This window comes from Panicum virgatum, chromosome 9K (assembly GCF_016808335.1).
Source record: "Panicum virgatum strain AP13 chromosome 9K, P.virgatum_v5, whole genome shotgun sequence".
In the NCBI taxonomy this organism is placed as follows: Eukaryota; Viridiplantae; Streptophyta; class Magnoliopsida; order Poales; family Poaceae; genus Panicum; species Panicum virgatum.
In genome coordinates, this window is record NC_053144.1 from 1,002,924 (window position 1) to 1,027,328 (window position 24,405).

The 24,405-nt window shown below is 49.1% G+C and overlaps 2 protein-coding genes and 1 pseudogene across 13 annotated transcripts; 2 read left to right on the top strand and 1 right to left on the bottom strand.

The window, feature by feature from the left end:
• Positions 1-2,863: 2,863 nt before the first annotated feature.
• On the bottom strand, positions 2,864-8,853 carry LOC120649117 (cyclin-dependent kinase F-3-like). 12 transcript variants are annotated; one of them, XM_039925808.1, is made up of 19 exons: positions 8,697-8,853; positions 7,568-7,643; positions 7,371-7,485; positions 7,203-7,281; positions 6,928-6,996; positions 6,759-6,848; positions 6,171-6,309; positions 5,985-6,087; positions 5,842-5,894; positions 5,435-5,501; positions 4,764-4,872; positions 4,626-4,691; positions 4,385-4,453; positions 4,248-4,308; positions 4,055-4,159; positions 3,779-3,813; positions 3,647-3,692; positions 3,340-3,427; positions 2,864-3,218 (listed from the first exon to the last, which is right to left on the bottom strand). In XM_039925808.1, exons 3-19 carry the CDS (start codon positions 7,376-7,378, stop codon positions 3,110-3,112), a joined length of 1,296 nt encoding a protein of 431 aa, XP_039781742.1. In that variant the 5' UTR covers positions 7,379-7,485; positions 7,568-7,643; positions 8,697-8,853; the 3' UTR covers positions 2,864-3,109. The 12 variants fall into 12 exon arrangements, 8 of the variants coding, with proteins under 8 accessions (XP_039781742.1, XP_039781741.1, XP_039781743.1 ...); XM_039925807.1 differs by having other exon boundaries at positions 7,568-7,712; XM_039925809.1 differs by having other exon boundaries at positions 3,340-3,424; positions 7,371-7,643.
• Positions 8,854-10,530: 1,677 nt separating this feature from the next.
• On the top strand, positions 10,531-13,624 carry LOC120648453 (DNA-directed RNA polymerases II and V subunit 8A-like). The gene is made up of 5 exons (XM_039925232.1): positions 10,531-11,010; positions 11,903-12,060; positions 12,289-12,362; positions 12,489-12,512; positions 13,387-13,624. The coding sequence occupies exons 1-5, from the start codon at positions 10,938-10,940 to the stop codon at positions 13,496-13,498; spliced, it is 441 nt and encodes a 146-aa protein (XP_039781166.1). The 5' UTR covers positions 10,531-10,937; the 3' UTR covers positions 13,499-13,624.
• Positions 13,625-14,238: 614 nt separating this feature from the next.
• LOC120648936 lies at positions 14,239-18,260 on the top strand (annotated as a pseudogene).
• The last annotated feature ends 6,145 nt before the right edge of the window (positions 18,261-24,405 follow it).

Sequence of the window (24,405 nt, forward strand, 5' to 3'; positions counted from 1 at the left end):
CGGGGGAGGAAACCGGACAGAGGACTCCCGGGGTGGGGCATATATAGCCTGGGGGGAAGGGGGCGGGCCCGGGCCCCACCAACAGCTGCTTGCTTGGGCTGCCTGCCTGCTGCCTTCGGCTTGGCTGCCCAACCCAAACATAAACGGTCATGATATTTTCAGCGTCGTCCTTTTCCCCCTCCATCGTCACTGTTTTAGCTTCATGCTGCTCTGCCCCTTTTCATATAAAGCATCTCTTGTATTGGGCTATCCTCAACTATTTTCGTAGGTTCTATAGCATTAAATATATGATCGCATATAATTTACATAAAAACATATATCCTCACATATAATTTTGAGTTTATATGACACTGCACTATCTAAAAAAACTATATAGTAGTGTCTATGATATGCCATGTCACATAGACACTATCTAAGAAACTAAGCTTCCAATGCATAATTTGCAATTGTAGTTACAAAATAAATTCCTCCGACGATGATCTTTCTCCTCTTCCTACCAACCCCCTTCCTTCCCACTTTTAATTCTATCTTGGTATTTATGATATACATCCAATGGACTTTATGTAGTTTCTTAGACTTTGGTTTAGAAACCATTTCTTGCATGAGACCTAGTTTCTTGGTCTTTTGCTCTCTCTCCTCTTTAACTGCATTGTCAAATCAGCAAAATATCCTACATAGCATCATGTCAAATACTATGGATACTATCCTCGTCGCTGCATTGGGATCGCCCTAATTGGATCTCATGAAAGACCCAGTGTCAACACGAGAGCCTATGTGCTACTATTAAATTGCGTTTGGGAGTGGTGTGGTGTCTTCATCATAAATGGAGAACAAATATGATAGGTGGAGAAGAGAAAATGAGTGCATCGGAAACCATACCAAAACATCATGGGTTTTGGAGTGCAAGGTGGTGTCATGATGATACAGAAATATAGACACTAATCATGGACACTATGGGTTGGGATTGCTCTTAGGAACCGCAGTAGTACTAATAATATGCACTCCTTTCATCCTAAATAAGTGTCGTTTAAAAAAATCGGATATATTACTCATCCTATGGCAAGCTTCGTTCAGTTGTGGGATCTTGTCCATGAAGTGCAGCTTTCATGGACACTAGGCAGTATCACTTGGAGCTGGACAGCAGATGGAGTTTACATGGCAAAATCTGCTTACAATGCAAAGTTCAGTGGATCCTACAGCTCCTTCAAAAGTGACGACATTTGGAAAGCAGAAGCTGAAGGAAAACACAAGTTCTTCGCATGGTTGTTGGTGCAAAGCAAGATTTTGACAGTAGACAGTGGACATGCAATCCGATTTGCTCACCGTGTAATCAGGAGCAAGAAACAACATCACACTTAATCTTGCACTGCAATTTCGCTTAGCAGGTTTGGAGTACTAGAATATGCAAGGGTGGCCAGAGAACCTGGTTCGGCATCGGGCGAAGGGAATGCAGATCAACGATTGCCGGAGAAGGAGTTAGCTCAATTACTAAAGAAGATAAGAAAGATTAATGCAGCCTTGTTGATCTACGCTGCATGGAATATTTGGAAAGAGAGAAATCGCCGGGTGTTTGATCAGAAGTATTTCACACCGCAAGAGGTTTTGCACAAAAAGTAAAGCGCGAAGTCAACGACAGGAAGCTAGGCTGCGGTGGCCTAGAGTTATCAGTTTCGTTTAATGATTAAGCTTCCTCTCCTAGAGTTTTGAGTCCTTTTCGTTTTATATAATATATCATACTTGTGAGAAGTCTAATTTGACTCTCCTTTCATAAATAACATTAGCAGTGCTTCAGCAAACTTTTCAAGAAAAAGTTACTGCCTAGCTGCTTCGTGCAATAGCGCAGTGCAGTACTACACATGAAATGAATGAATGGTCCGACAGGCGGTTTCCACTTCCAGTGCAAGCAACTTTGAACAGTCAGAGAGACGGCTGGCCAGCTCAAAACACGACGGTACCAGGCACGGAAGAGGACAGCGGCTGTGTTTAGATGCGTGCGAAAAGTGAAGTTGAAAATATTATAACATTTTTTGTTTGTATGTGATAAATATTATTCTATCATAAGCTAATTAGGCTCAAAAGATTTATCTCGCAACATACATCCAAATTGTGCAATAAGTTGTTTTGTTTATCCACATTTAGTGTTACATGCATACGTCATTTGCTATATTTAATATTTTGATGTGATTTGGATGTGATGGAAAATTTGAAAGAACTAAACACAAACACAGGCAGCCTTTCTTCCCCCTCCCGCGTGTCAGCTCAGATCCGCTCAGGCTCCGGTCGCCTCGTGCGTCCAGCATCCCAGGCTGAGCTGCTGAGCATCTGCCAGCAAGGCTTCTCGGCCATGTGCGCTTTCCTTCCCTAGCAGCAGAACTTGCAACAGTGGACCACCGTGCAGGGCAGCGCATAGTTGCCTCGTGAGCGTGAGCCGCCCCCCACTCACTGGGCAATGTACGTATGTATCGCACGCTCTCCACTCACTGGTCACTTCAACGCCGTGCGACACATTGCCCACAAACCGCAACACAGTAGGGCTAGGGCTGCCTCGGAACGTACAGGCGCTGCCGCCTGCCTCAGATAAAGAGGCAAGGCAATGCGAAACAAGGCGGAGACTCTCCGGCGGAGAGAGATAAACGGAACGTGAGCCAAGGAGCCCAGCGGCAGTCACCAGTCACAGTCGGGCTGTCCGCCACGCCCTGCCGGCCAGCCCGTCCTTTTTGCTGCGTCCGGCCCCGCGAGCGAGACAGCGGGTAGGTCGGTCCTTCGTCAAAACTCAGGTCATACTACTACTGCACAACCCACCGCCCGCCCAAATATCTCCACCTCACTACAATAACATCAGAAAAACCACCAGCATACATGCTCGGCCCGGGAACTCATCTCTCGTTCACATCACTGGAACATGGTCGTGCAAACAAAACTGTTTTTGGGGATATGTTCATCTTGTTATTTACATAAATGTGGAGTAATCCAAAAAGAAAGCTACGAATAGTATATACAGTTCCTCTACTGCCGCCACTTATTACAGTCTAGTGTATACAGCAAGATGCTGGAGTGTGTCAATAACGCAAGAATCGGACGAATGCTCAATCTGTTAATTCTGTCTCGGTCAGAAGAAATTCACCTGCCGGATAGGCGCTAGTGAACGGTTCTCCAACAGGCTCGGCTGTAACGACAGCCCGAATGGAGAACCAGAAAACCCTGGCAAAGACGCCTGGCTGCAACACACACACACAAACAATATAAAGGGTGTGATTATTGTGTGCACAACTATATCTACACAAAAAGAAAAAATCCGTTTGCAAAGGCCGGATGCTAAATGTGTCTGCCCATTGTTACCTGTCAACCATATATGCCTGTTGCCAGGATGGCATGGCTGGAACATCACCAATAGGCCGATCTGACGGCACCAGTGGCCAAAAACCTGCTACACAGAATAAGCCACGTTTGTCAACATAACTGAAAATGACATCTAAAACTGGTGCTAATTTGTGCAACACATGACAAATCTTAAGCCATAAATATCCAGCTATTGCATTTGCTAGCCCTTGTCAGGGTCATTAAGTGTGATAGCACCCTTGAAACTACATTCACTGTGATAAGGAAAAGCAGCAAACAATCCTACAAAATATACCACCAGACGTACCAGACTTGACAGGCGTATTCTCAAATCCTGAGTATAGTAGAATTTCCTGCATATCAAAATAGCTAATGTCAGCACGACACCCAATCATTGCATTCTGAAATCGTTTACACACACATTCTAATAACATCTAACCTCTTCTGTATGTTGTGGAACATGGTTAGCAAGGTCTGCACAACAAAAGGAGGAATTTTTTTTAAAAAAAAAGCATGCAACAGCTGGCAAGATGATAAGCTAGCAATGATGACAAAGGATTGCTAACAAAAACCACCGAAGCCATTTAAGCCAAAAGTAAAACAGTTCATGACTAAATTATATTTTTGAGCCTCAATATGCTACTCACTCCAACAAATATGGAACAATAGATTAAAACCATGGACACACTTTTACAGGGACAAAATATCCACGCACCTGTTCCAGGAAAACTTGGCTTTAAGCTGAGTGTTAAATCAAGGAAACAGTCATCAGGTTCTGTGCTGAAATCCCACAGGTTCAGTTCCAGCTTTGGATGTGCTTCTGTTAAAGTTCAAATGAATCTCAGTCTGAATATAGTTGTCTTGCAAAAAGTCGAATGCCATAAAGTAGATTTTGTAAAAGGACTCACTAGGTTCATTTGTTTTTGTATGGGAAGCATCATGAACAGGTCTTGGTACCCAGTTGCACACCTAAAAATCTCCAAGAGTCAGGCACACTCAAAATGTAACGTATGGTATCAACGACAAATCTACGAGAAGCCAGTACATTAAAGAAGGGATGCTGTAATGCTTGCTCAGCAGTTGGCCTCCTTCGTGGATCCCAGGAACAAAGCCGCTATCAAAACAAAGGAAAAGGGTACCATGTTAATATCGAGATATGCTATTTGAAAAATAATCTAAAGTAACATAACTAGATTTATCCACCGCATAAAATGTGGGGAATTAAAGACAAACCCATAACTTTGTTTCATAACCAAACAACAGAGAAGCAAAGTAGGTCAATGTACCTGGATCAAGTCAATTGCTTCCAAAGAAGCATTAGGAATAAACTCCCATAAGTTTCTTGGAGGAATCTATCAGAAAGGAAAACAATCAGTGCCTGGAAATATTTGATCCAATGAATCCAGATGGTACTCAATTTTCACCTGAAAAAACTTAAAGCTACTTGAACGAGGCAGGTTCATTCCCTCTGGCCACACAGTGCAATCTGGGGTCCCAAGCACAGTGCATATTTTGTAAAGCTGGTCTGTCTCACTGTGATAAAATAAAACAAAAAAGAAACAATGTCAAATCACACAATATCATGGAAAAAGAATTGCAAACAAGGTCTACATGTTTTTTGTTTACAGAGGCCCAACTGGAATCGTGAAATTCAGGTGCAAGTTTTATTAACTTGAACTTCAATACGTCAACAGCACGATCATTCTCAAGGCTGCTTGCATGTAAAAGGAAAATGCAAAGCAGAGCATGAGCTACAGATACAGACGTGAGGAAAACACAATTCCAAAACAGCTACAGAGCTGAGAGGCCTTTATACTGGTAATCGAAGTATAACTGATAGTGTGGAGTGGAATTTCCTACATAGCGGCAAGCTATACGTTTTCATCAGGACAAACTCGAAACTACTTGTCCTTCAGCAGAACCGAAAAGTTGATTATTGAAAATAAAACATGATAACACAAAAATTTCACACTAGAACTAAACAAGTGCCATATATGCATTAAGATACAGTTAGAATAAATACATGATGCCTAATACAGACAACTGCTCTAGCAATACAGTGATTGTACACAAAAGATCAGCACTGCAGTATTACCTTTCACCAGGAAAAAGTGGGGACAATGTGAACAGCTCAGCCAAAATCGCACCAACAGCCCACATGTCTGAAAGTGCACAGCTAGTAAATGGTTAATAAGGGAAGCTGGATAACACAACTAAACAAAAAACACTTCGATAAAAAGAGCATCATATTGTTTGCTCTTGTTGAGGTGGAATGGAATTATGCTTTTTTTGGATAAATTAAAAAAAAAAGTGAGACTCAATGAGGCATGACAAACTAAAAAGTTGGCAAAGTAAGATAAATCTTTTTCTAGCTAGCTTCTGTAGCATAAGAGGGATCATTTTCGTGCATTATGCATAGCAGCATTGGAGATTAAGCAAGCTGTACAGAAACAAGAAGATGAGAAGTCAACAGAACACAGGAGAAGGGCAAAAGCAAATCACCAATAGCAGGTGTGTAAGCTGAAGATTGCAGCAGAACCTCTGGTGCCCGATACCTAAAGAATAAAGATAATCTTGCAGTGTTATTCACACGGTCAAGATACCAATTAAAGAAAACGTGTTTCAAATTTCGTACACAAACTCACCATCTGGTGGAAACATAATCAGTGTAAGGAGGACTGGAAGATACTTCTCTTGCCAAACCAAAGTCAGCAATTTTGACTATACCATTTGTCACCAACAAATTCTCTAAGAAAACAGAAAAACTCCAATTATTTTTAGCAGGAATAGAGACAGCATAAGTCCAATGTAATATTGACAGGCCATATTACCAGGTTTCAAATCACGGTGGAAATATCCATTATTATGCATATATGCAAGACCTTGCAGTATTTGGACCATAAAATTCCTTATATCCCCTTCAGAGAAAGCGACTTGCCTTTCTCTTATAACATCATATAAATTACATTCCTGCAAAGAAAGATCAGCTGACACTTCATGACCGAACAAAGTACAGGAAAAACAATTAGATGCAGGTAACAAAAGTAGCTTAGAAAAACCAAATGCTTGAGCTGACAGAAGAAGCTTACACTTCTCACAGAATAAGCTATAATGTATATCACAAATACAAGGAAACAATATCAATGGTTCACTCAGTTAATTAGGAAACCTCAGTGATTTGACATTACAGTCAATCTAAGCCAACGTTCACAGATATGTGAAGGTGAATTGACATTGTAGTTAATCCAAGCCAATGTGCATGGACATTAAATTGACAATTAAGTTCTCGCCAGTCGCCACTATACTATTATCATGACACCTACTATCATCTCAGCACGTGCGGTAATACATGGTAAATTCTGTCAATTTTACATACGACAAATATGGTATGATATGCCAAGAAGTAGCAAACGACCAACCATGTGTTCAAAGATGAAGAACAGCTCATGGTTTTCCATCGTCACCTCCTTCAGCTTCACAATGTTAGGGTGAATTAGTTTCTGAAGAGCCTGCAGAAAGATTCTTTGTTAAGGATATCAAGTGTCTTCTGAACAATGTGATACATTTAGTACTGACAAAACAAAATACCTTCACTTCTCGCAGACTAACGCATTCTTCCCACTGGAAGAACTTTCTCTTCATTTTTTTAACAGCAACCTGAATGGAGTGAAGAAAACAAGCAAGTCAACACAAAAGGTCTCATAAACGTTCTTCGATGAAATAGGTAGAATGAGCAAATGAACCCATCAAATCATGCACACAGAGTTGAGTAAATAAACTCTTGGAAGAACAGTGCAAGAAAGTTTTGATCTGATATACAAGACAACAGCAAACTTTTTTAATGGGCGAGTCCTGGCACTTACAATTTCATTTGTTTCTACATTATAGGCCATGAAAACATTCCCACAGGTTCCGTCACCTATCTCCCTTATTATTTTGTACCTGCAAGAAACAGTAAGTGACATCAGAATCATGCAAAGTATCTAACCTAGTAGCCTGGTAGAAAGCGAAAAAGAAAAGTTGCAACTAACCTTTCCATGATTGTTAACTTCACCAAGAGCTTTGCCAAGAATCACTCACAACAAATAGAACTCCGCAGCATAGCACCTTCAAAACTCATTGCAGCCACGTCACCACTAGATCCACCTATACACGGTTGCATCAGAAGGAGGAAGTTCCACTCGAGGGTATCGCAGCATGAATGATTAAGCATCATTATGTGCACAACCATCATGCTTATTGCAGCTTCAGCAAGCTTCAGCGGCGCATCGTCATCGTTGATGATATATGTTGGCTGAGACCATCTTTGGCCAGAAAAAAGAGCAGATAGGTTTCAGACCAAAGCATTTTTAGCCTAACGTGCATGGAAAAATCTGCAATGGAAGAATAAAGGAAACCTTTGCTTAAAAAGGAGCGGTGGATATAGTATTTACCCTAAACACAGGAATTAAACAAACAGACCATGAGGTCATACATGAGCATATGCATCAATCTCTCATATCGTGCACAAAGAGTAGTTCTACCGTGGAAAACAAAGCCTAACAACCCATACATGACCTCTGGAAACACAACGTCACTTTCTACATTCAATTTAATTGCAAGACAGGAAGGCAATCAACAAGATTAAACAAAGTTTGGTTAGAACAGTTGCTCCATCAGATAGCCCGAGTCCACTTGGATAGTTGGATTGCATGTTAAAACAAAGATTTGACAGATTTGGTTAAGATCCAATTCGATAAAGGTGGAAAAAGAATAGAAGAGTGTGCAATTTACCCAATATATGCATCGCTTTTAAGTACATGGAGCAAAGTACCAAACACGTGAACAATGCAAAAGGTGATTCAACAGTAACAGCTATCAAACAAAGTAAAAAAAAAAGGTGATGACTCACACAAGGGTACAAAGAAAACTAACGCGTCGCGGGAAGGCGTGCGGCAACAAGACGCGAGGATCTTCTCTGGAAGATTCGAATTCGCGGACGAAGCAACGTTCGCAAATAGCGAACAAGGACGAACACCACGCGCGATTGATTGATTGATTGATTAAGGTAAACAAAATGTCTAGATAACACGTAGGGAGAAAACTTGGCGAAATGCGACGGGAATAACCGCGAGCTGATCCGCGGATTGCTTGAAACAGGGGCTACCTGACGGGGAATGGTGGTTCGATCGAACCCCGAGGAAAATGGACAAGGCAATTGGAACAAATTCGCAACGAACAGGGGGAGCGCATCGTCCATTCTAGTTCTAGAAGGAAATGGAAATTGCTAGGATTCGAGTCCTCACAGCAAGGACACGGCAGCGCAGAAAAGATGGAACAATCCAACACCCAATCTAGGCGGTGCAGGGCTTCCTTACCAGCCAACGACGAACCCGATCCGCCCGGAGGGAGGATCTCCACCGCCCGCCGGCGAGGGGAGGAAGGAGAGGAGGGGGGGAAGAGAGAGGTGGGGGGATCGTGGGCGATATTTTGGAAGGGACGCCACGAGAAATTGGGCCGAGGGGAAGAAGACGGACGAGACGAGACGAGAAGATATGGGCGGCGAGGCGACGGTGGGGACGGGGCCGCGCCGCGCGGGGCGTGATTACCGCGCTGCCCCCAGGCGTTGAAGGCTATTTACGCGGGGAACCGGGTGGTCTGTGGCGGGGAGGCGGCCTAGTGGATAAGCGCGAGGAGGGCTGTTGTGTCATTTCCGGCTCGGCGCGTAACGGCGTCGGGCTCCCGCGCTGCCGCTAGGTGCAACCACACCGTGGTACGCCCAACTTTTGTTGGCTTGGAACACTAGCGTGTCCCTGTGGCTGCCTGCCCAGTTTGAAAACTTGACCCTGTGGTATGCGTGTGCCTCCCGTTGGATTCTTCGCTTTCAGACTGCTGATGGTTTCGTGTGCATGGAACTTGCAAAAGCGTGCAACCTTTCAAAAGCTTTGCAAGAGTGCAGTGCTATGTGATCTTTCTTCAGAAAGTTTTGTATGCGAATTTTATTAAATTTTAGCTTGCAATTCTGGCTCTTGCCTTTTTTTACCCCCTAAAAAAACAATGGTATCTAAATCCCGTCTCCGCCTCTAAATCTTCATAGCAGATGTAAAGTTTCGTGTACCTCAAGTTATGGGGGGATTCTAAGGTACTATTTACATTGTGTTTCTCACTGAATGTTTGGCGACTCCCATTCCTGTCTTCCGGCTTACAGAGAGAAACACTGGAACACATGCTCAAGCTATTGACTATTCATGTCAACCCATGGATAAACCTTCATAAAGTATCTCTCTCTCTCTGTCTCTCTGCGTGCAAGTTAGGATCAAGGAATTTAAGAAAGCAGCGAGAAATAATATGCTGCGGCATATTCCACAGCGGAAGAAAGATGAAGCTTAAGTAATAACACTTCGAAGTTTCAACTAAAAACAAATAAAAAATTGTACATGCTCAGTCTTGTCTGGGTGGTGTAGTTGGTTATCACGTTAGTCTCACACACTAAAGGTAATTAATTTCTCTCCTGTGATAGCCATGGGCCAACATGGCTATATACTTCGGCCGAGTGCCATCATGGGCCGCTCACCCAAATGTGGGCTTCTTCTGTCAACTCGTCAGGCTTCTCCTGCTGTAGTCTTTCATTTCATCAGCATTTAATTATTGTTTTAACAGGAAGGATGTATATACTTATATTGTTCAAAAAAAGGATGTATACTTACGCTGTGCTTATGATATGATGCGTCCGTACGATGAGCCAGAGCACGAGCATCACGTACTACAGGCTTAGCACAAATTTTTGCTCTTTTTTTTTTGCCCCTGATGGCGCTTCATAATTCCTGGCCTTTTACATGTTTTCTGAAGCTGGTAAATCAGAATCTCTAGTATTCTTAAAAACGACAGAGATTATAGTACAGTGGCATTCGTGTGTTGTTCAGCCTGTTCTTGGTTCTCTGCTTGGTCACGCACTCTGCAGTTCAGCAACTAGCAGATTGCGTGGCTAACCATGACCATACTGTTGTTATCAAAAAAAAAACATGACCATACTGCATGCGTAGCTGGACTGGACCCGTACGTCTTTTGAGATGGCCTTGGGCTATTGGGCTGTGCCTTCTCATCGTGACAACAACTAACGAGAGAGCCTCCCACCGTATAAAAGGAAAACAGAGCTGGCAGCCGCCACCTCTTTTAATTTCTTCATGAAAGGCACGCAACCCTCTTGTCCGTTCTAGTTTTCAGCGCACGCCGCCGGCCCTGCCCTAGCCTCCGCTCCTCTCGCCTAGCCGCCGTCCTCCGTCTCGAACTCTCGATCCCGCGCCCCTTGTACGGTGAGCTCGCCGCCCGCGTCCCCACTCGTTTACAGTTTACACCACCGCGCCGGCCGCTATAGCGCTATTGCAGGTTCCTCGGGACGACGACCTCTCGGACCTTCTTCGTTCGCCTGCCTTCAATTTTTCTATTGGATCGTTCAACTCCGCCGTTTCAAGAGATTTCTTTTTTGATTCTGCGTCTTATTAGCTGCGGAATTCGGGGGCCGTCATGGACAAGATTGCTGAATCATGTAGAATCAGGTGTGGCGTGGGGTTTGAAAGGGTTTAAGTATAATGTAACCTTTTTTTTTGCAGGAATTGAAAATGCCCGAGCATCTCTTCCAGGACTCCTTCATCGTCATCGGGCTCGATCCTGATGGTAAAAAGTTCGACAAAGGTAATTTCCGAGTGACGGACATGGTTGAGCTGATATATTTCCGCCGCAGGATTATTGCTCTTTGTGTTTTAGTGTTGTGTGTTTGGTGTTTATGATGTAGCTACGGTAGTAGTGTGTGATGGAAAATAGACTGATGTTTCTTTTAGGGAAAGGAATTCCTTGCATTGATTATACTCATGATTCAGATCTGTTTTCGAGAACTTGCCTGAGCAAGCATTTCATTAAGAAGCATGATTATGATCTGTTAGAGGGAGACAAATAAAGAGTTATTAATGACGAATGTATGATTTCATCTGAGTAGAGAAGCAATGAAATTACAGTGGAAACGCTTGAACAGATTATTTGCTTTATTTGCTACCTATATATAGGTTGTTCTCTAGTTATTTTCTTGCACCGTGTACTGCTCATGGTGTGATTGGAGCGGGCATGAATCATTTTCCCAGTTGAAACCCTACAATCCCAGCATTCTTCTTGAACAAGGCCTTCATATTGTTCTCATCCTGAAAATTTCCTGCTGTGTCTCGTGTCTCCTACCTGGCTACCTCTACTATGTTCTTGTTGCATACAATTAAAATTTAAAGTTGCACTCTTCATTGAAATATACTATGCTTGCATCCATTGTCATTTATACGAATGTATGTTCTGATCTTGAATTGTCTCCCCTATGATGACATATATTGCTTCTTTATAATTTAATTTATGCCGGTACTATATATCAATAGCTTTATGGTTAACTTTTCCCATATGACGTTAAAGTTTATCCTTTTTGCTAGTACTGGTTAAATTACGATGCTAGCTAGTACTGGTTAAAGTAACCTCTATTGACTGATACAATATGGAGCATGCATGCAGTTATGACCTCATGCAAGTTCTTTCTCCTGTATATGTACAGTTTCTCGTGTGGAAGCTGAGAGCGAGGATTCTAGTATATATATGCAGCTAGATGTTGCCATAGAGGTTTATCCAATGCAAAAAGGCGAGAAATTTAAAATGGTCCTAGCTAGTACTCTGAATTTGGATGGCACTCCAGATACTGGCTACTTCACACAGGTGAGTAACCTAGCCATTCTATGAAATTTGCATCATCCAGGCATTCAGCTAGGCTTTTAGTGGTATTGACTGATACAATATGGAGCATGCATGCAGTTAAGAATGTTTTTTGGGTTCATATGACATCTTTTCTGTTTACAGAATTGTATGTATCTTTCCCGATGAGGCTATCTAGAATTTAGATAGAACTTTAGCTAGGGTAATTAACATAAACTGTCTACTTTTCAGGCTAGCCGAGAAACGCTGGCTGACCAGTTTGAGTATGTCATGCATGGGAAGCTATACAGAATCTCAGATTACACACCAGCCCCACCCCCAACCCCCAAAAAAGATGAAGACACCTCCAAGGAAGATGCAGACCACTCCTCCAAAACAGATGAAGACACCTCCGCCAAAAATGAAGACACCCCCGCCAAAAATGATGAAGACACCCCCAAACAAGATCCTAAAGTGTATGGTTTTCCACTTTTCCTTATACTGAACTGAAAGCTAAGATCCTAAAGTGGTTTTCCACTTTTCCTTGAACTGAAAGCTAGTGAATAGTGTAGCAACGTGCATTTTTGCTATACTGCATATTATTTGTTACTCATGTTTTCTTTTTTTTTAAAGATGTTAATCCTGTTTTATAATAAAGGCATATTTTTTTGTTTCATTAATTCAAGACTTTGACGACAACTACTCAGTTATTAATATTTTGTTTAATTATGTACTGTGTTACAAAACTATAAGTAATGTTAATAGAATCTAATGATATCACTTTGGGGCCTTGAAAAATATAAATTGATAGAGTAATTCTTCACCAGAAACTTGTCATAATGGAACAAAATAAGCTTCGTATAAAGTTTCAAAAGAAGGAAGTATATATTACAGCTATTGATTTCTGAACTTAGAATAGAAGGATCTCCACATTGTCTGAGCTTATTAAATGGAACACCTTCATGGTACATGCAATGCTCGTCATAAGGAAAATGTAGCCATGTAGCCTGACGAAGCCCATGGGACATATATCATGCTTTGTGAGAGAATTTGATCCTGCAAAGGCAATTCTCGTAAGCACTTTCAACATGAAAAGGGTCTGGTTTAGATTTCCCATGCGTGAACCAAGATGGTAGCAATTACTTGGATATAGATGTGAAAACTCGCTCCTTCAGATCACTTCGTTTTTTTTACTTCTTTGAACGAAACGTGAGTAAACTTGATTTGTTTAGACCTTCAAGTTCAGATCAATGTAAAGTGAAATAATGTTCTTTTTGTATAGGCAGTTGATATTTTCAAATTATCTATCTATGTTTCCTGATTCGCTTCTTTTATTTTCCTTTCATTCAGGGAGATTTTTGGATCATTCGGTGGTCTCCTGATGCTGCTCAGGGGTGAACCTTCCATTGCTGGTAGCTTTGAGCTGGATCAGAGGATTTTCCTACTTATACGCAAGGTGTAGAAGTAGGTCAGGAATGTGCAAACGCCATTAGTATCGTCCTGTTGGCAGTTCATTTCGGTCAAGGCTTGTTGTTTGGCCATACTAGTAATGATGTCTTGTTAAATGTTAATCCATGCACGGCTCCTGTCCGGGGTGTGTGAAGTTTATTTATTTGTGATCTGGTAATGAATATTGTTTACTGCAGCATCATGATCTCCTCGAAGATAAAAAAAGAACTTGCATTGTGCTCAGGCAGTCAGGAGTTCTTGATGAGATAAGCAATGGGTCGTTGAATGTTGATTTTAGGACCATGGCATGCATTAGATTTATAGGCCACCGTCCATGATTCACTATATATTCTTGTCCCCCGGCCCTCATTTCGTCGCTCTTATCCATGAATGTTGAATTGATAAGCTTGCAAGTTGCCTTGTTTTAGATTACAGTGCATGAGCTTGCAAGTTGCGTAACTAACCTGCGTATAGTATCATATATATATGTTTGTGTGGCAGGTGGTTTGTGTCAGTATCTTACAGTTTGTTTATTTACTCCATGTTTTTTCTTGTTGCCATTCACGTGCCCTGTTTGATTTCACTTGAACGCTGAATGAAGTCTTCGGTTATATCTACACGAGAGCTGATCAGCTGATCGATGGCAGTGCTAGTAGGCTGTAGTCAGTAGTCGTCCTCGATCTCCTACGCCTCAGCCATATGGCAATGTCGCCGCCGCTCCTCACGCTCCTGCTGCTCGCCGCCGCCACCGCCATGGCCACCGCCACACCACCGCTGACCGCGCACTTCCTGGGCGTCAACTACGGCACGCTGGGCGACAACCTCCCGCCGCCGCACCGGGGGATCGAGCTCGCCCGCTCGGCGGGCGCCGCCGCCCTCCTCTTCTACGACGCCAACGCTACCCTCCTGGCCGCGGCCGCCGCCTCGGGCCTCGTCTTCGTGCCGAGCGTCCCCAACGAGCTGATCCCGTCGCTCGCCGCCTCCCAGCGCGCCGCGGACGCCTGGGTCGCCGCCACGCTGCTCCCGTTCCGCCGCAGCCCGGGCCTCCGCTACCTCTTCGTCGGCAACGAGGTCCTCTCCGACCCCACCACCAGGTCCCGCTGGCCCCGGCTCGTCCCCGCCATGGCCAACGTCGAGCGCGCGCTGCGCCGCCACGGGCTCGGCCGCGTCAAGGTCGGCACCACGCTCAGCATGCACGACCTCGACCGCCAGAACGTCTTCCCGCCGTCCGCCGGCGTGTTCAGGCCGGACATCGCCGACGCCGTCATGCGCCCGCTGCTCTCCTTCCTGGAGCGCACCGACTCCTACCTCTTCTTCGACGCCTACACCTACTTCACCTGGTCGGCGAACCACTCCGTCGTGCCGCTCCCCTACGCGCTGCTGGAGCCGTCGCCGGGGGGTTCGCGTACCACGACCCGGGCACGGGGCTCTCGTACGCCAACCTCCTCCACCAGATGCTCGACGCGGTGGTCGCCGCCGCGTGCCGCCTGGGGCACTGCGGCGTGCGGCTGGCCCTGGGCGAGACCGGGTGTGCCGCGGAACCGCCAAATTAAAACTCTAAATTAAGCGTAATGACCGTCATTTAAATACATTGGACGCATTAACTTAATGGTTTAATTTGACGGTCCTTTCTCAATCCACGGCCCGATCGAAACAATACCGGTAGTTCCACGCGAAGGCGGGCGCATATGGTACAAACATGACGAATACTTGAAAATACACAACACAACATAGGATAGTACATAACTTTTTACAAACCCAGTTCAAATACAATAGTTTTCCAAACCGAGTTCAAATATACACTAGCTTACATACTTTACAAGTTTTACAATAGATGTAACCAAAGTTCGATAAGAAAGGACCTACACTTTACTAACTACTCTAGTTCAGATTCTATTCAATCGGTTAGATCGGTTCTCTCAACCGGTCAGACCGGTTACCCATGACCTGCCCAAGACCACCGGTTAGACCGGTACCTTCTACCGGTCAGACCGGTCCAAGCAAAATAGAGGGGCTGCACACTCTGCCTTCAAGTGTGCAACCCGCCGCCTTCCTATCCTACTGGTCTCGATCCACCACTTCCCACCCATCTGCATCTCGGCGGATGAACTTGGCACAGCAGGGGCAGAAGTCGACGTCGGGGTGTCCTGAAATACATTTTTGGGTAGCAACAAACCCTGAGCAACTAATACTCCGCAAGACTTACCCGACCAGTGGGTGTACTTAGCCCACATACTTAGACATGCAAGACATTTGGCTGGTGGTTTATTTTGCAAAAAAAGCAACTAAAATAATTCCTTAATTTCAACTTTTAACTCCATATTCTATATGTTTAAACCATCAACTAGTAATTGCATCTTCTAAGCAACCATAGCAAACATTGAATATTAATTTAGGATAAACAATTCCAACCATCACTTATATTCCACAAATCATTACTACGATGCGGTGCTGCGATCAAGGTGCTCATATCCGAGAGCAACTGTCAGCGAATCGATTCGATTTAACCTTGAAAGGTGGACCTAACCAACACGGCACGCAAAAGCCCCGTCGGACCCTACGAGCCAACCCTTCCCCTCCCCGCCTCGAACTACAGAACCGCCCCACCTACATATAGTCAACCGAGCTCAACGAGAGACTACCAAAAGTAAATACATGCATCCCTAATTCTCCGCGACTACTCGACTCGCCCTAAGGGGTGGTGATGAAGTTCTGTACTTTCGAAGCAGGGCAGTACTAGGCTTACCGGTTTCGACTACCTCCTACTCCCGGCATGTGTTTAGTATTGTTCAAACTCGATCAACAGGGCCAGACAACGAATGGTCCTTAACCGATACAGACAGGACTAAACATTCCCTGCCCGGTCTCCAATTTTCCATCCATCTCATCTTGAACATAATAACTCATATAATAAGACATAAGGACATCTTATATCTCGCGAGTAATAGGAAATTACTCGACTTCTACCGAGACCTATTAAGCATAGCAGTGCTACAGACCTACACATACTAGTATAAGGCCCAGGGAACCTAGGAATCATGCAACTAGGGTTTCAATCAATTCATGAAACGTAATGCACAAATAATAGATATATAGTGTTTCATAATTTGAAATAGTAGGTCATGCACCGGGGCTTGCCTTTGGGCTGCTGCTCAGAGCTAGGGCCAACTGGGCCTTGGGCCGAGTCCTTGTGAACCTCCTGCTTGGCTTGCTCCGGCTGCTCTTGGGGCTCCGCAATCACCTCGTACACAACCTCCTCTACGTCGGCTGCTACACGTATGCATAAGATATGAGAAATGCAATTATGACTTGTAATGATAAATTAGTCATTGAACGAGTATAAGTACTAATAATCTACATAAAAATACACCCATACTAGTTGACAACATTTCCAGAGATCCGGAATATCCGGACCACTATCTGGAGTGTCCGGACCCCCAAGTCAGGAGTTTCTGGGCCTATACCCGGAGTTTCCCCCGGAGTTTCTCAAATCTGGAGTATCCGGGCTTATACCCGGAGTTTCGCCCGGAGTGTTCCAAACCCGGAGTATCCGGGCTTATACCCGGAGTATCCGGACCCCAACCGGTCAGACCATACCGGTCACAACTTTCTGCCCAGCCCGAGCTAGGGCATCGCCCAAACGATGATGGGATCCGCTTAAGTGATGCAAAAAGAGATTATTGACCTGGGGAAACCCTTCTAAACATCCCAAAAGACGGATTGAACTAGTACAAGCTAGAGTACCTTAATCAAGCCTTGCTTGCATGAAGAACTTGAAAACGAAGTCTCCCCAGAGAGGAACACATGGAGAAGAAAGTTCCCCACGCCGGTTGGAAGCTTCTATGGCTTTGGGGTCGAGTTGGGATGGGGGATTTGGAGGTTAGGGCTTGGGGGAGAGGTAGGGCAAGGTGAGGGAGTGAGAGGAAGAGAGGAAACGGTGAGGGAGTGAAAGTGAGCTGCTGAGAGAGAGAAATAGAGTGTTTATTATATTTGTGGGACTCAAATGATCAAATTAGGGGAAATAGAAACTCCACGCCCGGAGTATCCGGGCCAATGGCCGGAGTATCCGGGTGTTACAGGGTGGCCGACGGCTGGCAACCTGGACCAGTTCGGCGCCAACGTGCGGAACGCAGCCACGTACAACCGCAACCTGGCGCGGCACCTGGCGTCCGGCACACCGCGGCGGCCAGGGATGCGCATGCCGGCGATGGTGTTCGCGCTCTTCAACGAGAACCTCAAGGGGGCCCGCCACGGAGCGGCACTGGGGCCTCTTCTACCCCAACGGCACCGCTGTGTACGAGGTGGACCTCACGGGGCGCCGCCCGCCAGCGTCATACCCGCCGCTGCTGCCGGCGCTGAACGACCGGCCGTACCAGCGCCCCCTGTGGTGCGTGGTTAGGACGGACAGGGGGTCGGTGAACGAGATGGCGGTGAGGGAGCAGGCGAAGGCGGCGTGCGCTGACAAGGCCGGGCTGGGCGACGCCGTGCGGCCGGACGGGGCTTGCTACCTACCCAACACGGTGACCGCGCACGCCAGCTACGTCTTCAGCGCGCACTGGAACTGCTTCAGCGAGGACTACGGCGGCTGCTACTTCGGCGGGCTCGCCATCGAGAACACCGTCGATCCCAGTGAGTGATTTGAACTTGGTCAACTTTAGGATTCAAGTTAAGATGCCTTGTCCTCGATTAAATGAAGATCATGAGTTGACGAATGGCATTTCTTTTCTTTTTCAGGCCATGCATCATGCAAATTTCCAAGCATTCTGCTCAAATGAAGACCTCGGATCCATCCACTCGCAAAGTCATCCACTCGATTGTCGCGTTTCAATTTATTTTCTAGATTTGGCTTACCTGCAAATTTATCACGTGTTTGTTTTTATTTTATGACAATTGTTTGTTTGTCCCTTATCAATAGGGTTTCATAGTACTCTCTCTGCTAGTACTAATAAAGAATGAGAAGTATTTGTCCACTATAATTCTGTCGTGGTGCTGCAAACCACAGCCGGGTGGCGGAAAGCACCCGCCCTAGCCCAGAGGGTGTATACTCGGGGTTAGCTAGTCCTAGTTCGATCTCTCCCAAGAACATGATGAACACCGCCGGATTAGAGTGGTTCGGGCCGCCGGAGCGTAATACCCTACATCCACTGTGTGTTGTATTGCCTTCCCTCGAGAGAGAGAGTTCGCGAGAGCTGGTGTGTCTGGAGAGCTTGTAGTGCACAGCGAGCGCCTCCCTTTTATATCTCAAGGGAGGCGCGTATATGGCTGTTGGGTCCCCGACAGGTGGGCCCAATGACGTAGTATAAGATAACGTACTGTTCATACATTATGGCGTCACAGCAAAGGAGATCTCTCTCCTGGATTCTCTTGCCTGCTCCTGGAGTCCCTCGCTCATCATGTCCAGGCGCTGTCTTGTCGGGACGATGCCAGACGTAGCTAGTGGCGTCGCCTGCCACGTAGCTTAACGGGCTGTGTAGCTTGCGGTGTAGGCGGCATGATGGAAAAGTGTCGTGCCGTCGTATCTATTTAATGCTGCAGACGGGCTCTGCGCGGGTGCGGCACAAGCGGCTGCACTATGCGCCTTGGTAATACGCGGTGTACAGTGACGCCTGACAAAGGCTGTCCCGCGTGCCGCGGCGACAGAGCACGCCTCAACCATCCGCATTAAATGCGGTGGGTGGACGAGTCTCCCAGCGGAAGACTCGCACACGAGCCCGTGCCTCCGGGACACATGGCGGTTCCGGACCCCCACGCGGTAAAAGGGGGGTCCGGACGGACGCAGGAGGTCCCGGACCCCTATGGGGGGTCCGCGACCTCAGTTGTCAGCTTGGAGCTTCCCTTCATTAGAGACATATGGCGTCTCCGGACCCATCCCCAGGCGGGGAACGGGTCGGGGCCGTTGACCTGGTGATGGAAGAGCCTGACCCGTGGGGCCTGGCTACTCCGCCCTTTCCGCGCAGTTACGGATAACTACGCGAGTCCTGCCTTGCCGCAGTAAGAGTGGGTATCCCTGCTACAGGGTACCGACAGTGGCCCCCGGGCCCACCTTGGGGGAGGTACGAGCCCACAGGTGGGGCCACTACTGCGATTTGGCTCTGCATAGCTTGAAGCTTCTTACTGCAGGGGTCTTGACCGGCTTTGACCATCCATCGGGTTGTTTGCTGCCTCATCACATCGCAACGGCTTACTGACTCATGGGCCCCACGCACAGTGGTTCACCTAGTCACACGCGCGACACTCGACATTGTTGCGGCCGGAGTAAACGGATCATTTACCATCGGCGCAATCCCCGAAAAGCTCGGCCACGCTAGCGCTTAATACGCGTACGTCAGCTCAGCTTCCGCCTCGCTTCGTGCGTGGGCGACGGTTTAGATCCCGCCTTTCCACACCTTTGTTGGTTACCCGCTCACCCCGACAGGTGGGCCTGGGCCCCCATGTCATGGACTGGGCGGTTAACACCAGGTGCGGGCGTCGCTTGGGTTCCAGCGACGGTTCCGGGGCGCGCCGGTTGAGTCAGGCTTTATAACGGGACGAACCGCATACCGCGGTTACTTTCCCGCATTCGCCTTCTTCCTTCCAACCTTTGCGTCCCTTTGTCTTCGAGCTTTTCTTGCCCCTTGTTCCCCCACGCAGATTGCTCCTCTCCTCCACAGAGAGATGGCATCCCTTGCTCATCCCCGCCGTTTCCAGTCCTAGGAGGAGCTGAACACGGTGCGCCGGCTACTTGGGTGGAGTACTCAGGAGACCGGCTGGGGGGTCCGAGCAGGCTCGGTTCCCCTTGGCAATCTCCGCGCCAGGGAGTTTGTGCTATTTACCTCGCACATCTCCACCGGCGTGGGGCTGCCAATCTCTTCGTTCCTGCTACTGTTGCTGGAGGACTTCGGCCTCCAACTTCAGCACCTGACGCCCCACTCCCTCCTCCTGGTGTCCATCTTCGTGCATTTGTGCGAGATGTTCGTGGGAGTGCGGCCCTGCGTCATCCTCTTCCGCTACTTCTTCATCTTGGTGAGGTCCGGAAGGAGTAAGAACGAAGTGGGGGGGGTACTACTTCCAGATAAGGAGTGACCTGCCGACGCCTTACATCCCCGGCCTTACTGGCGGGAAGTGGGAGGAGTGGCGCAGGGATTGGGTGATCGCCACCACCGAAGCCAACAAGCGTCTTGCCCTGCCGACCGAGGGACTTGCCACCGACCGTGGATCCTGGAGGGCCAAGGCGTCCCTGCAGCCGGAACTCGACTCCGTGCTGGGCAAGATCAGGTCGCTGGCGGAGAGCGGCCTCACCTCGTGGCATGTGCTCGGAGACTTCCTGAAGCACCGGATTGCCCCCCTGAAGCAGCGCCCGCGCCCCGCTTGGAGCTTCACCGGCCTCAATGACTGCAGCAGGACCCACCGCGGAGAGGGGTGCGACCTGACCCAAGAAGCCTTGGAGGTCCTGGTGCGGGCCGTGATGGGAGACGCCTTCATCCCGGAGAACCTGATCCTCCCCCAGGGAATTGTCCCCCTCTGCGAGGACTCCGCGAGGGTGGCGGTGCTGGCTACCCTGCCAACTCTTGACGACGGGAGGCTGGCCCCACGCCAGACCGGGGGCGATCAGAACCGTGGGCTCCGGATCCCTGGCGCGTCAGGGGATCAAGCTACACTGAGCACCGCGGGGTCCGGCGCCACCACGAAGGGGAAGCAGGCCGTGGCCAGTAGCGCGGCCACAGCCGGAACCAGCCAGGTACAGAGCAGCTCCGGTGCATCGTCGGGAGATGCAGGCCGGCGCAGGCTACTCAGGGGTAACGGGACCATGGTCTCGGAGTCCGCCGCGAAGCGTCAGAGGACCTCTGAGGGCGCGGGATAGGATAGTCAGAGGACCTCCCGCCGGCAGCAACAGCAGCAGCAGCAGCAGCCGCAGGAGCAGCTGCAGCGGGCGCGAGAGTGGCAATAGCAGCAACAGGTGCAACCCCGAGTTGCGCCCGCACCGTAGCCACGGGATCAGCAGCAGCAGGAGCAAGCCCGGGTTGCGTCTGCATCGCAGCTGCGGGAGCAGCAGCAGCAGCAGGAGCAAGCCCGGGTAGCGCCTGCATCGCAGCTGTGGGAGCAGCAGCAGCAGCAGGAGCGGAGGTCGGGCCTCCGTGGACGCTGGGTGCCCGGCACATCTGGGTTAGTGTTATTCTGCTCTCTTCCCTTGTGCCAGGTGCCCTGCTTTTTGCTGAAGGCTTCTCCACTTTGTTGCCAGGATTCGTCGCCCCAGCAGTTCTTCCACCATCGCCGGCTCGTCGGGTGGTGGCCAGGCGACCGCGGCCTCGGCGGCGACAGCAGCGGCGTCGGCGGGTGCGGGATCCTCAGGTACAGCGATCTCTGGCGGCCCAGTGGTGCGCGATGTGGTGCTGACAGGCGCGTTATTGCCAAACTCAGCAGCACACAATGCTGCGGCGGCGGGGGCACCTGTGGCGGGCGCAGCCGACGCAGCAGTAGTGGAGGCGCCGGTGCTGGGCGTAGCGGCACCTGACGCAGCGACGGCGGGGGCGCCGGCGCCAGACGCAGCCGCACCCGACGTGGCGGCGGCGGAAGCGCCGGTGCTGGGTGCTGCCGCACCCGACGCAGCGATGGCAGAGGCACAAGCGCTGTGGACATCCGCACCCAACGCTGCGGCGGCTGAGATGCCGGCTCTGGGCGCTGCCGCCCCTGATGCTGCGGCGGCAGAGGCACCAGTGCTGGGCACAGCCGCTCCTGATGCGGCGGCGGCGGAGGCGCCGGTGCTGGGCGCAGCCGCAGCCGACGCGGCGGCGGCGGAAGCACCGGTGCTGGGCACAGCCGCACCCGACACGGCGGCAGCGGAGGCGCCGGAGACAAGTGCTGCAGCGGAGGCCCCCACCTCCAGCTCCGGTCCTATTGCAGAGGAGGAGTTGGAGGTGGTCTTTGGCAGGCGGCTCCTGCAGCTCCAACTCCCGGAGGAGGAGGTGACTCCCCTCCCCCAAGTGCTGTTTCAAGTCCGGCGGTCAATCGAGGAGGCAACCTCGTCCGCCGAGGCGGCCTTCCGGCGGGAGTGGTCTGCTCTAGAGAGCGAGCGCCAGCGCCTCTCCGACTGGCACACCCGCCTGGAAGCGCACACGAAGGCTGAAGCCTCCCGCGCTGAGGAAGCCCGGTCGAAGCTCAAGGCGGACCAAGAGGCCTACCGAGCCAACCTTAAGAAGGTGTTTGACTGGGAGTTCGCAGTGTCGAACCGGGAGAAAGCCCTGGCACAGCGGGAGAAGGATTTCGCCCTGGAGGTTGTTGGCTTCGCGGCTCAGCGGTCTAACCTCGAGACTCGCCTCGCGGCCCAGCAGACCGAGCTGGAGACTCGCAGCCAGAGTCTCGAGGTCCGGAGGCAAGAGCTCGACATCTTCTCTGCGACTCTGCAGGAATTGCGCGAGCAACTGCAGGAGGGAGCAGGCAAGCTGACTGTTGCCGAGGCGGAGCTGGAGGAGGACCGGAAGTCCCTCTATAAGCGGGAGGCCCACGCAACCGGCATAGAGAAGGAACTTGGGCGCCAGCGGGACTCCCTCAAGAAGCTGAAGGAGTGGTCGGAGAAGAGGAAGGCTGAGCTCGATGAGAGGTCCCGCGAGCTCGAAGAGAGGTCCCGCGAGGTGGAGGCGGCCAAGGCGGCTCTGGACACCCGGGTGCAAGAGGCGGTCCAGGAGGCGGTCCGGAAGCACCAGGAGGACCAGCGCGCGGGAGCCCAGCGGATCGCTGACTGGGCGGCCGAAGCGAGCCTCACACTGGTGCCATTTAGAATGAGCCCAATCCAGGTGGCGGAGCCGCCAGCTTCGATAGCTGATGCCCTCCCAGTGCTGAGTTCTGCTTCAGATAGGCTCCATCATCTGGAGCCGGTCCTTGCTGGTCAGCTTGAAGCCGAGGGTCGCGAGCTGATCCGGATGGTGGCGGAGCACATCCTGACCTGCCTTCGGAGCCATGACCCGGTCATCTTGCTGACGCCCGTGGTCGATGGTCCTGTAGCGGAGACGGAGGCCGCCGCTCGGGACAGCGTGCGGGAGGTCGTCGACTTCGTTGCCGCCTTCTTCAAGCGGGAGCCTGCAGACCCTTGAGCTGGGGATTGTATCTTTGTGTCTTTTGCATTATGTAACAAACACTGTATTAGTTGAAATTTTTGAAATAGAAGAAACTTCAACTTAGCTGTTTGTCAGTTGTTGATTTGCGGTATGCAGCACCCCGGCGCCCTGGCCCCCTGGCGGATAGGTTCAGTTGTTTGGACCTGTCTGCCACCTGAGCCGTAGAAGATACTCTGGACCTCCTTGGGCTTAGGTGCCGCATAGTTTGTAAGGCGAGCAAGCGTCTTGTTCCCTATGTAGCATACAGAACTACAGAGAGGAAGATCGAATTCGCTTATACGATAGTAATGATACTGCAACTTAGCTGTTTGTCACATGCAGATGTCGTGGCATAAAGCGAATGCCCCGGCCCCCTGGGAGATAGTCTCAGTTGTTTTTGAGTCTGTCTACCACCGAGACTGGATCTTGATCTACATGAAATTTTAAAGCGGATGCCGGGACCCCCTGGTAGGTAGGCTCAATGGTTGAGACTGGCTACCACCATTCAAGGTTTGGCCTGTGTACCACTTCAAAGTTACAGCTTAGTAGCAGGCCCGCGGGAGTCATCCTGGACCGGTCCCAGGCTGGTACCAGGTCCGGGGCTCTAGATGCACAGGTCCAGGTAGCTCAGTGCTTGTTACCGAGTGGTGGAGTGCGTAGGCTTAGGGTACGGAACCAGGCTAAGGCGCTACACAGGGCTCCGGACCACTGCAGGAAACAAACACGATCTTTCCGGACCTGGCTTCACCGTCCCGGACCCTTCGCAGCAGTGGGTGAGGTCACTTTGTTGTACTCGATCCTTTGAGATATAGGGCTGGACATGCCGTGTAGGACTTAGGAAGCCAACTCT

Coding starts and splice junctions, on each gene's coding strand:
- LOC120649117 (XM_039925803.1), bottom strand. CDS start 7,313: ATGATTCTGATGTCACTTACTGTTTCTTGCAGGTACAAAATAATAAGG. Junction 3,693..3,778: donor TTCCACAACATACAGAAGAG/GTTAGATGTTAT, acceptor TTTGATATGCAG/GAAATTCTACTATACTCAGG. Junction 3,428..3,646: donor GAATACGCCTGTCAAGTCTG/GTACGTCTGGTG, acceptor TATTCTGTGTAG/CAGGTTTTTGGCCACTGGTG.
- LOC120648453 (XM_039925232.1), top strand. CDS start 10,938: ATGCCCGAGCATCTCTTCCAGGACTCCTTCATCGTCATCGGGCTCGAT. Junction 11,011..11,902: donor TGGTAAAAAGTTCGACAAAG/GTAATTTCCGAG, acceptor GTATATGTACAG/TTTCTCGTGTGGAAGCTGAG. Junction 12,363..12,488: donor TACAGAATCTCAGATTACAC/ACCAGCCCCACC, acceptor AAATGATGAAGA/CACCCCCAAACAAGATCCTA.